Here is a 12,455-nt window from a genome sequence, read left to right on the forward strand (position 1 = left end):
CCTCTCATGCTGTAGATTTAATAGAATATTTGCTTTTAATTGCTTTTATTGAATTTGTTCTCTAGAGTCACAACACTGGTGCACAATTAGAGAGTCTGGAAGCTGATAGGAGCAAACTTCATCATCTTGTCTATATAATTACATTATGTTTTTCATTTTTACAAGATGTGACATTTGATATGAAATTTAAATGCCACACAAAGATCAGCCATTCTATTCTTTCCCTGAAGTGCTTCAAGTTAGCACTTCAGCGGCTTACTAAAAAAACAAACAAAAAAAAAACTAAAATTATAATGACTTCAAATTAAATTTTAAAAAATCCATTACATAAAAAGAAAACATCCCGATATTCAAAGGTAAATGGATTTATGCTCCAACTCTTGCAATCTATTAACTGTCCTGCTGTTATCAGAGATATAATACTCATTTAATCTGTTTAAAGGGGTGCAATTTTGTGGTCATTTTTATGAATTTAGTTTGTTTATTTTAATATAATTTATATCAAGTCTATAATAATAAAAACTGTTACAGCAGAAGCTTGGCATTATGACCTTCATGGAGGCTGGTTTTAATGCAGCAATTCAGACACCTGAATAACTCGGTGTGTGTGCATGTATTTGCACATGCCCTTGTGTGTGTTTGTGTGCATGTGTTGAAATGTGTGTGCATCATATTGGATATGTCCTTTATTACCTGACTTATGAAATGCATAGTATGTTGTATAAATAGGCTCTTTTTTTGAAATGTTTGCTCATTGTGTGTATGCTCAGAAACCTCAGAACCACTGAAATTTTTACTGTGTCTAAGTGCTGTCTACCTAACATTCATACACACAATCACACTCCGGTGAACACATCAGAAGCAACTTGGGGTTGAGTATCTTGCTCAAGGCTACTTTGGCATGTAGACTGGAGCAGCCAAGGATTGAACCACATATCTTCTAATTAGGAGATTACCTGTTCTACCTCCTGAGCCACAGCCATGCCAGAAAAAAATTATCCTTCCACAGGTAAAGGTAATGAAGCTACATCCCAGATCTCTACAAAATTCAGAAAACACAGCAATGAAATTTGAAATCTTGAATTTTGAAAAAATCTGTATTCAACAAATGCACTTTCAGTCAGGAGACTTTGTTGTCACCGCTGTTGGACTGAGAAAACTGAAAAAAAGGAGCTCTATCATTATATGGGTATAGAATACCAACACCAAGACCTAATGGAGTTCCGGCAGAGCACACTGCACCTGACCTGACTGCAGACTGTCGGGCAGAGATTGTCTGATCATGATTACTGTGTGACACTAATGACAGCACTGATGGTAGAGGAGATGTCTAATGAGAATGGAGCCTTAGGGAGCCTCGAGGGAGCTCCCATACCAGATAGAAAGGCTACAGCTGAGATCTTGGGGTACAGCAGCCAGGTTTGTGCCTGGAACATAGTTCTGCAGTGGTCCTAGCCTATGGACAGCTTTGCTACTATAGCTGTTTACTGTCAACAGGGGGCAGTGTCACAAACAACCAGTCTGAGGACTACTCTTGCCTGTGCTGTTGGCACACAATATAAAAGGTGGACATGTAGACATATGTCTATGCATATAGCTACCATGACATCACCCATTGGTTTCTGAAGTCCCATTTTGAAATCCTGAGCATTTCTGCCGTCACCATCTTGGTTGCAAAAAAAAAAAAAAAAAAAAAACACATGAGGAGGGGTGAGACTGACAGTGAAACTGTATGATCACGAGCATGCCGTTTCATACCACGGATAGTCCTCCATTTTTAAGCATAGTATCACTAATATTTAAAAAATAAACTGGACTTTTTATTCACTGACCCCAAAATGAGTGTGTAACCCCATAAACTCAGCAGCAAGATGTTAAAGATTGAGCAGGGAGATTTTTTTCCCCCCATAGGCTTCTATAGGATCCGAAGTCTTTTTGCAACCACACCTATTGCCATCTGGTGGTCTTCAGATAGAATGCAGTTTTAAGGCACTTTTTTACACTATGGTTGTTGGTCCTTGCCAGCCACAGAAAAGAGTGAAGTTATACAAAGAGTTGAAGTAAAACCAAGTGTTAAAAAAAATGAAAAGAGGTCACTGCTGCCACTATCTATGCTTCTCTGCATTTTTTTTTTTTTATCTTTGGTGTTTTTCATGTTTCTCCCTGTCACGGTCAGTTCCCTGTTACAGGTTACTTTTCAACCAATCAGCATTTGACCTGCAATGTCATCCACCTTATGCATGTGCCTTTGTTTTTTTGTATGGGTTGCATAGGCTTTGCCTAGGCAAAATACCTATGTTAAATGGACACAAATGCAGAACTATAAAACAAGCACCAGCATTATTGTGATAGGCATAGGTATAGGAACCAGGGGGGACGTGCCCCCCCCCCAACATTGGAGACAGGCGCATTTGTCCCACCTCAGAGTATTTACGGAACTGTCAGGTTTCCAATATGTGTCCCCCCCCAATAGTAAACTCATCCCTATGCCCTTGGTGATAGGCATTCACTTAATCACATATCATTAAAAAATCAACACTGTGGGGCCCCTGGGTGGCTTAGTGGTGCAGCCGGCACCCACATACATATGCCACGTTGTGGTGCGAGCGGCATGGCTTCGAATCCCAGCCTGTCGCCAATTTGCTTACGTGTCTTCCCCTGTATCTTTCCCGCATTTCCTGTCTCTCTCTACACTGCCCAAAAAGCTACTGTGGCCAAAAATCAACACTGGATCAGGAAGCCTCTCAAGTCTTCAAGGGTAGCTGGTACTATAACATACATCTTGAACACTTTTTCTTTTTTGCCCCTCAGGGCTGAGCTTCCTATCTAATGTACATCATTAATTGTAAGCTTTGGTAGGTCTTGAAGGCACCTTTTGTAAAATAAAGCCATTTTGTTTCTCGGACTGGATGAGAAGTGTACAATCCCACTATGGAAAGCAGAAACTGAAGCACACCACCCTGTGCAACCAGCCTTTTGCCAGTAGGTAAAGTGGGATTAGGCAGGTGCTGGAACCCTATGATTGTGTGCAATAGTGCAGCATGAAAAAAAGTATTACTTGAGGCTGTGCTCTGCTGACCTTTGCTGCTGCTCCGATATTCACTGCTCCATGTTCACTTCCTGTTTTACTTTGTCAGTCCCTTGTATTGCATGCTTTGTGTTCACTTTTGCTTCCCTTGTCTCGTTAGTTAGCTTCAGCTCGCCTGTTCTCCGTTGCTGTCTTCACTCTTCCTGATTACCTCATGCATGTATATGCTATGTTCAAGCACCCTGCACCCAAACCTGCTCCTTAGGTGGGGGTCATTCGGGCTTGGCCTGTCCCTGTACCCGTACCTGTACCTGTTCCAGGGGTGAGGACAGCCAGGCCCCAGCTTCAGCCTCAGGAATTAACAGAGTGCCTTGCTGAGCAGCTCCAGTTATTGGAGGAGATGGCTGTAGGCCCTGCTGAGTTTTCTCGGAGAGCCCCGGCAAAGCCTCAGGCAGTGCTGCAAAAGCTTGCTGAGCAGTTCCAGCATCCAGAGCTGGAGCCAGTGGGTCCTGCTCCACATGAGTGTCCAGAGCCCGAGCCACTATCCAAGGGTTTGACACCATTTGTGTTTGTGGTCTCCTGTCGACTTTAGCCCCCAGAAAGTATCCTTTGTTGCCGGTCACCGGTGGTGTCCAGTCTCATTCGCTGCCGCCGGCCTCCAGAAGGTCTCATTTGCTGACATCAACCTACACTGAAACCACCGGAAGGGTGTCCCGTCACTGCTGGCCACCCAGCTAGCCTCCCTAATTGCACCCCTGCTCAGGCTTGCCTCCTGCAACCTCCCTTAGACTGTTTTCACAGCATTTTGCTGCTGTCTTTTGTTTTGTTTCTGACATTTTTTTTTTTTTTTTTGGTCAGGCCAAATTGCAACAAATATAACTATATGTATATATAAACTAGCAAAAAGAACTGTTTGATTATAATGTGGACACAGAGTAAGTGCAATAATGCAGTCATAAGGATACTTGCAAAACAGGTCATTTATTTATTTTATATATCATCACCTTAAATCCTGTTTACCAATATTAGACAAAAAAAAAAGAAAAAGAAAACATGAGCAAACACTAGATCACTTTTTGGCATGACACTTGCCTATTGCTTTAACTCACAAAAAAAAAAGAAAGAAATTCCTGACACACCAGAGGAGTTTGCCTCTGGTCTCTCCTAAAAGGGACAGAGAAACCAATCCCTGAAGTTTCACTGCAAATCATACATAAATATTAGTTTAACTTTGTACTATAAGTTTAAGGAAGACGTATGTTTTAACTGCTCATTGTATTTCATATCCAGAGACTCAGTAATTCAACATAACCATTAGTATGACCTTATGCCCTTCTGCTCAACTTAATGGAAAAAAACTGCCCTCTGCTGGCTAAATGTAGAGCAGTTCAGTCATCTTTAAATTGTTTTCCAGGTAGTAAACTATAGTAATGCGCCTAAATATTCAAGTATATGTGCAAAATATCCAACACATGTGTTTTAAGGGTGTTTAAAGGCAAATTAGCAGCTCTCGTTGCTTACCTTCCATGATTAACTCCATTTCCCGTCAGCCCACGGGCCGTAGCGCAATCTGTGACGCGTATTTTAGTGGACTATGAAACACACCGCTAATCTAAACTGACTTGGTGGACGTTTAACGGTAAAGCACGTCGTTTTAATTCTGTTCCGTGGCCGTGACCGTGCTTCGTGGCACTGAACCCATTTGTGTGAAATGTTTCTCATACTTTACGAAACCAACTTTTCAGCTCACGCCTTATTTAATCACTTCTCTCTCCGCTAACCAGTTCGTGTCATTGGTGGGCAGGTGTCCCGTTCAAAATGACTCTTCCAGCTTTGCACAACACCGGTGTGCTTTTCAGAAGGATACTGTCACAGTTTCCTCAGGATATCAGCTTAGCGTTTGCCTACGGCTCCGGCGTTTTTAAACAGCATGGGACCAGCCAAGGTCAAATGGAGGTAAGAGATGCAGCTATTTCTAAACAGTACTCGTGGCATTAAATCTGTACTGTATTGTATATGAAATATTTTTTGCTCTGAAAGTTAACTGTACAGCAGCATTCCATTACGAAATTGGAACATTATTATTTTCGCATGGATGTGGCAGTTTGAGCACCAAAGGACTCATTATATTAAGTACTTCAAAGTGATGTCATTAAATTGTTGTTTTTCCTGTTATAGATGCATTGACTGTATTGCAGTGCTTCAAGCATCCTACAGTCTTTTAAAAAAAAAAAAAAAAAAAAAACTTAAGTAAGCAAATTGTGTAAAACTTTTAAACTGTTTTAACATTGTTCTTAACATTGTTTTCTCAGCAACAATAAACAGCTATTCTATTCAAATTGTTTCCAACACAGATAACTCCACTTTAGGCACTACACCAGTCACCTTTTTTGCACATGTGTAACTAGAATATTCTATGATTTATAATATATTTTTACAATATATATTACCATATTTAACATATTTTGTAAAAACACAGATGACTAATTGGGGCAGTAGAGTTTTATTGTCACAGTGTGATCACATAATTACACTATGATACCTGCGAAGGTGACCAAAAAAAGTTTGAAGCTGTGCTGCAATGTTTAATGTGCTGTTGTCCTCTGATGTATGCAGAAGAACATGCTGGATTTTGTATTTGCGGTGGATGACCCGGTGACGTGGCACACCATGAATCTGCTACAGAATCGCAAACACTACTCCATCCTCAAGCTGCTGGGTCCCACGATGATCAGCTCCATACAAAATGATCACGGGGCTTCAGTGTACTACAACACACTGGTACCTGTGGATGGCAGGGTAAATGGCTAGATCTTCATAAACCTTTTTTCTTTTTTTCCGAATGTGTGCACCATGAAGGTGTGCCACTCTAAATGCCAGTGGAAAATTCCTCATATAACCTGTGAATTTGTTTATGGTGACAAAAGCATGATGATACACGTATTTACTTTAAGAGGTTTTCATGGTTTTGATTAACTGCATATTTCTCCTCCTGTTCTCAGATAATCAAATATGGGGTGATAAGTACAGACTCTCTGATTGATGACCTGATACACTGGAAGACCATGTATGTAGCTGGGCGTCTTCACAAACCGGTTGGTAGATAATTATTGTAATGTGCTGTCATCAATTTATTTTATTTTTTTAAATGTCATGCCATTTGGTACCACTGATTTAAAAATACCCACTGAGTCAGGCTTTGCTGAAATGCATGGCTAGATGCTAACGTATTGTATGTGTCTGCACTTGTGTGCGTAGGTGAAAATGCTGTTGCAGAGAGAGAGCGGAAAGCTCCGTGCTGCCCTGGTAGCCAATCTGAAGAGTGCTGTCACTGCTTCCTTCCTCATGCTGCCGGAGAGCTTCACAGAGGAAGACCTTTTCCTGCAGATAGCTGGTCTTTCTTATGCTGGTAAGTAGATTTATATAACAATGCAGGGCTTAAGAAAATTACATACTTTCATATTTACACCTATCAGATATAACATTATGACCACTGACAGGTGAAGTGAATAACACTGATTATCTCTTCATCATGCCACCTGTTAGTGGGTGGGATATATTAGGAAGCAAGTGAAGATTTTGTCCTCAAAGTTGATTTGTTAGAAGCAGGAAAAAATGGGCAAGCGTAAGGATTTGAGTGAGTTTGACAAGGATCAAATTGTGATGGCTAAACGACTGGGTCAGAGCATCTCCAAACCTCCAGCTCTCGTAGGGTGTTCCTGGTCTGCAGTGGTCAGTATCTATCACAAGTTGTCCAAGGAAGGAAAAGTGGTGAACCAGCGACAGGGTCATGGGTGGCCAGGGCTCGTTGATGCACATGTGGAACAAAGGCTGACCCGTCTTGTCTAATCCAACAGATGAGCTACTGTAGCTAAAACCTATCACGGTGCCCATGCTTACCCCAGTACATCAGTGGATGCGCGAACAATTCAATTCAGTTTTATTTATATAACGCCAAATCACAAACAAACATGTGCCTCAAGGTGCATTATATTGTAAGGTAAAGACCCTACAATAATTACAGAGAAAACCCAACAGTCAAAACAACTTATGAGCAAGCTCTTGGCGACAGTGGGAAGGAAAAACTTCCTTTAACAGGAGGAAAACCTCCGGCAGAACCAGGCTCAGGGAAGGGCAGCCATCTGCTGTGACCAGTTAAGGCTCTTTCTTTTTAGTCCAGTGGATAAGGACTGGACCACGGAGCAATGGAAGAAGGTGGCCTCATCTGATAATTCACATTTTCTTTTACATCACATGGATAGCCAGGTGTGTGCATTGCTTACCTGGGGAACACACAGCAGACCATGTACACCCTTTCATGGAAACAGCATTCCCTGATAGCTATGGCCCCTTTCAGCAGGATAATGTGCCCTGCCACAAAGCAAAAATGGTTCAGGAATGATTCGAAGAGCATGACAAGAAGTTTGAGGTGTTGACTTGTCCTCCAAATTCCCCAGATTTCAATCCAATCGAGCATCTCTGGGATGTGCTGGACAAACAAGTCCGATCCATTAAGGCCCCACCTCACAGCTTACAGGAATTAATTCATCTGTTGCTAACATCTTGGTGCCAGATACCTTTAGGGGTCTAATGGAGTCCACACCTTGATGAGTCAGGGCTGTTTTGGCAGCAGAATGGGACCAACAAGGCAGGTGGTCATAATGTTATCAGTGAATTTTCAAGTTGTAGATATAGAGTTGAATAAGAATTTCTCTTGTGATCTTTTTCTGGAATGTTTCTTCACACACATTCTCCCAGTGATGTTTTTACATACTGGGCTATTTTTGATTAAACTTAGTTAAATTTTTCTGATGAAATGCAATGAAATGGCATGAAGTAAATAGTGCTATGCTTGTCTTGAGGCTTACAAAGAGTGCTGTGTAGTACTCAGGTTGTAGTGGGAAATGATTATGAGTGTGTTAATGACTATTTTACCACTGCTGGGAATTTGATACAGGAAACTGAATATCAGAAGATGTTTTAATATTGCAGAAACTATTTTTGGTATTTTCAAAGCAAAAACATAGCAAATATTCTTTATTACACAAACTGAAGTGTTTTCTTTTTTTTTGTGTTGTTTTTCTCTTTGGATTTTGTCTGCTCTTCTGAAGGGGATTTTAGGATGGTGATTGGAGAAGATAAGTCCAAGGTGGCCAGTATTGTCAAAGACAACATTCAACACTTCAGGATTTTGTATAGTAACATTCTAAGGGACTGCCCTCAAGTGGTCTACAAACCTCACCAAGGAAAACTTGAGGTATGATATGGTAAATCATCAGCAGAATACACACCCTCTCTGTGATATTTGAGCAGCATGGCTCAGTTGTGACATTGTGTGCTTTTATAAGTTATGTATAAATTAAAGTGCCACTGGGCCTTTTTTAAAAAGTGAAATTATCCAGCTTTTGTGCCGTTTCTGTGAAATAGGCAAAAAGATTTTCACACTAAAAGTGGTGTAACTTCAACTGACTTCTCTGTACTCTTCCCTGTTGTTTTATATACAGTATTATGTGTTAAAAAAAACAAAAAAAAAAACAGGGTAGAATGTGGAAACGTCTCTACTCAATAAATGTCATGAGTACACATTCCTCTGCAATCAAATTGGTGTACTGCTGCAACCACTCCCTGTTATTCCAAGGAAACACTGAATACCTGAGACATCGTGCTGCCCTGGAAGAACAAGTGGATAGGAGAAGTAGTTAAGAGCAAAATGTCTGTTGGTGTGTGTGGTATCTTTTGCAGTCAACTGTAGTATAAGCATGAGCATGCTTATTGACAAAAATGCATGACACATGGTGACAAGCTAGCAGGCATTTTTACTGCTTTTGTTGGCACACTTCCCGGTTTCTTGTGAAGTTGCTGCCAGTTACAGTAATATTGTGTAACCATTGGCACCATTGTGTAAATGTACATGCATTAATGTGTAGATCAGATCATAAACCCGTTACTACTTAACTATTGAAGTCATACCAGACAACTCATAAGGCAAACAATTTTTAAAAACTAAATGTTGATTTTATTTTGTCATTAAAATAGTTGAAGATGGTCAATTTTACTGAGCTTCAGTCTTAAATGAAGATTCTGGAGTAGTAGGAATTGGCTTTTAGGTTTTGTCTAATGACAGGAGATCAGGAACATATTTGCCTGTTTTTTTTGTTTTTTTGTTTTTTTTTTTAAATTTGCTTAAGTGAGATTAGAAAAAAATGCAGAGATGCCCACTGACTCTGAGATATTTAATGAAATTTTACACAAGCATATTTAAGAGATGACAAAAAATAAAATGAAACACAGTGAATCCTAATAATTACAATGTGCTACACTTGTGTTGATATTCAGCCAGCTCTGTACATCTGTTAATTTATTTTTGTTTGTGTTCTTGAAGGCTGACAAAAGCCCAGAAGGCCAGTTTACTCAGCTGATGGCGTTACCCCGAACTCTTCAGCAAAAGATCACAAAGCTGGTTGATCCTCCGGGGAAAAACCGGGATGTGGAAGAGGTCCTGCTCCAGGTGGCTCAAGACCCTGACTGTGGAGCTGTTGTGCAACAAGGTACAGGAGAAAGATGACAAAGAAATGGGATCGGTTCTCATAAGGGGGGCACCTTATGATCCCAGATTTCATGACCACTCTTGTTTTTGTTTTTTTTCTAAGCAAAAATAATATCATATAAATGTCTTCTGTTGTTTGTCCTTCTGCCTAGGGACTACAGATTGTTTTATTAATGTGCATGGTCCCAAATAAACAGTTTTTATTAAATACTAGAATACACCACTAAGCAAGAATCTCAGTCTTACGTAGTTTGAGAGAAAGTGTAAAACAACAAAAAATAACTCTGGAGAAATTCTTCCTATAAGCGTCAGTCACACACTCATATTCCAGTGATCAGATATTAGGTGTGTTTATAATTACATGTTTGAGCTTGATTTTATTCCTCCTCAGGTATCTCATCTATTGTGAAATCCTCCAGTATAACACAGAGTGTCAAAGGCATTGCTACAGCTGGTAAGAAAGCCTATATTGTATACTATATGTTGTGCTATTGTGTTGTTTTAGTGCTTCTGATTCCTTAGAGGATTAGTGTGACACACAGGGATATTTGCTTTTGAGTCAGATATATATAGATATATTTGTACACTACAGCTAGATGTATGGTTTAACTGAAGATGGACACAGGAAACTGATCAAACCTCCGAAGCTCAGTAATTAACATATATTGTTTGATTAATCTACACAGAAACAAGAGTATGAATAAAATGATCGGGCAGATATGATAGTACTGTTGTAGCTTGCAGCAAAAAAGCCAATAAGCTTTTTTTTTTTATTTCCCCACCACTTTTTAAACTAATCAAATGGCCTTTAAGCATTGTGTGCTTCTTGCCTTTAATTAGGCGTTCAATTTTTACAAACTAAATATGTCACCGGTATCCTTTTAAATTCCACTCTATGTATTTGTAGAAACTGTTCTTTTATCTTGATGTTAACATTCAGTGCACTTTGTGCTCCTGCCACCCACCCCGACAGGCTTGTGGAAGACTGTGTCCTACAGCTCCAAAAAACTGATGAAGATGTGGAAGGGCTGGAGGAGGAAGCAGTCAGTTTCTCAAATGTCTTGACCTCGTTTGCTTACCAGGAACTTGTCCATCTTGGTTACTGTCAGTCTCGCAATCTAATGCTGCCCATCCTTTTTTACCTCCCAGCTAGAACAATCACACTTTAACCTTTGGTTGTATCACTCCATAGTCTCTATGTATGTGACCAGTGACCAGGTGTAAGGTCATGTGTGAATACTAAGAGCCATCTGTGCATGTGCTCTCATCAAATTCATAACATTCATGAATAAAGGGTGGCATTTTCTAAGTTGGACTGAGTTATGGCTGACATTTGCCAGTACTACAGATTAGCCATTTCTGGATGATGGACTACAGAGACTGATGAGATACTGAAAGGTCTGATTGGACTGCTTTTAAAGGCCATGGAGTAAAAATAGCACAAAATGAGTGTTAACTTGAAAACTGTACCTCAAGTTTTGTGAAGAAATAAGATGGGTCACGTGTGTCTTTTGAATTGTGTCACTGTTACATGTGGTGATTTTATTTTATTTTATTTTTTTTCTTTGTGGTTATGGAGTAAGATGACTGTCAAAAACGTGTGGGTGTGTGTGTGTATAATTCTAATATTCATATTCGTATTTGTATGTCAATAAAATTCTTGTACCTAAATCTCTGCTGTAATATATGTGAGTCTGAGAAATTGTGCAGATTTTTATGTGAGTGTGAATCTAAAAGCTGTGAGTGCAAAGTCTTGTGAATACAACTCTTAATAATTTCTTCGACTACGAACTCTTCCCTTCTGTGTGGACACGAATTCAAGTTTGTGGGTACGAGTAGAAAAGTGTTGAAATGATGTCACAGGGCGGAGTAATCGATCCGCCATTATACCAAACACCTTACCTTACCTGTGATGCTTCACCTGAGCTGGTAGCTCCACGTGACGCATCACAGGTAAGCTCAATAAAGTGTGTATCCAGTATTTACATACACTGTCCTCAGCCATCTTTTGAATTTGGAGCATGCTGTGTTTGGTATAATAGTGGATCGATTACTCCGCCCTGTGACGTCATTTCAACACTTTTCTACTCGTACCCACAAACTTGAATTCGTGTCCACACAGAAGGGAAGAGTTCGTAGTCGAAATTAGAGTTGTATTCACAAGACTTTGCACTCACAGCTTTTAGATTCATACTCTCATAAAAACACTCCTAATCCACACAATTTCTCAGACTCGCATATATTTCAGCGGAGATTTCGGTACAAGAATTTTATTGACATACAAATACGAACGTTAGAATTATGCACACATCTTTTTGACAGTTTTCTTACTCCATAAATGGTGCTACCAAGATGATGGATGAGCAGATCTGTGATGAAAACATATTTGTGTGGTTATCTTTGTTTGAACGTCCATAAAATATTGCTTTCCTGAGCCCACTACCCTACCCTAACCATCCCATCTGAGTGCCTAACGCTATTACATAAAACTAACTCTAACCTTAACTGTAAAACCAAGTCTTGAACCTCCAACAGGCCTTTGAAGGAGCATGAAGACGTGAGAATCAGCCCAGATGTCCTCACGCCCATGGTTTAAAACACAAACTGGTCCTCACCAGGATGGCTGGACAACTGCAACACACACACTTATTCACCTACACACTCACCAAAGATCTCTAACTTTCATCTCCTTAATCTGTCTTTATATCATTAATTTCATTTATTGGTTTAGCTTGTAATGGAAACCTTAACCCTTTGTTGGGAAGATGCACTGATTCCTTATAAACACGCTAGTCTAATTCAACTGCAAGAAATTGTTTTAATAAATTTTTTTAATATGACTGCATTCATTATGACTTTTTCTTGTGTAGCAGGATTTTA

At 39.9% G+C, this 12,455-nt stretch overlaps 1 protein-coding gene across 2 annotated transcripts; it reads left to right on the forward strand.

Annotated features, from left to right (window-relative positions):
* The first annotated feature begins 4,605 nt into the window (after positions 1–4,605).
* Positions 4,606–11,335, forward strand: tamm41 (TAM41 mitochondrial translocator assembly and maintenance homolog). Of its 2 annotated transcripts, none has more exons than XM_030729370.1 (9): positions 4,606–4,667; positions 4,813–4,984; positions 5,645–5,827; positions 6,031–6,123; positions 6,287–6,437; positions 8,140–8,285; positions 9,411–9,576; positions 9,967–10,029; positions 10,549–11,335. In XM_030729370.1, the coding sequence occupies exons 2-9, from the start codon at positions 4,847–4,849 to the stop codon at positions 10,638–10,640; spliced, it is 1,032 nt and encodes a 343-aa protein (XP_030585230.1). In that variant the 5' UTR covers positions 4,606–4,667; positions 4,813–4,846; the 3' UTR covers positions 10,641–11,335. The 2 variants fall into 2 exon arrangements, with proteins under 2 accessions (XP_030585230.1, XP_030585231.1); XM_030729371.1 differs by having other exon boundaries at positions 4,608–4,667; positions 4,833–4,984.
* The last annotated feature ends 1,120 nt before the right edge of the window (positions 11,336–12,455 follow it).

This window comes from Archocentrus centrarchus, chromosome 5, assembly GCF_007364275.1.
Source record: "Archocentrus centrarchus isolate MPI-CPG fArcCen1 chromosome 5, fArcCen1, whole genome shotgun sequence".
Lineage (NCBI taxonomy): Eukaryota > Metazoa > Chordata > Actinopteri > Cichliformes > Cichlidae > Archocentrus > Archocentrus centrarchus.

Coding starts and splice junctions, on each gene's coding strand:
- tamm41 (XM_030729370.1), top strand. CDS start 4,847: ATGACTCTTCCAGCTTTGCACAACACCGGTGTGCTTTTCAGAAGGATA. Junction 6,124..6,286: donor CTGGGCGTCTTCACAAACCG/GTTGGTAGATAA, acceptor TTGTGTGCGTAG/GTGAAAATGCTGTTGCAGAG. Junction 6,438..8,139: donor AGCTGGTCTTTCTTATGCTG/GTAAGTAGATTT, acceptor GCTCTTCTGAAG/GGGATTTTAGGATGGTGATT.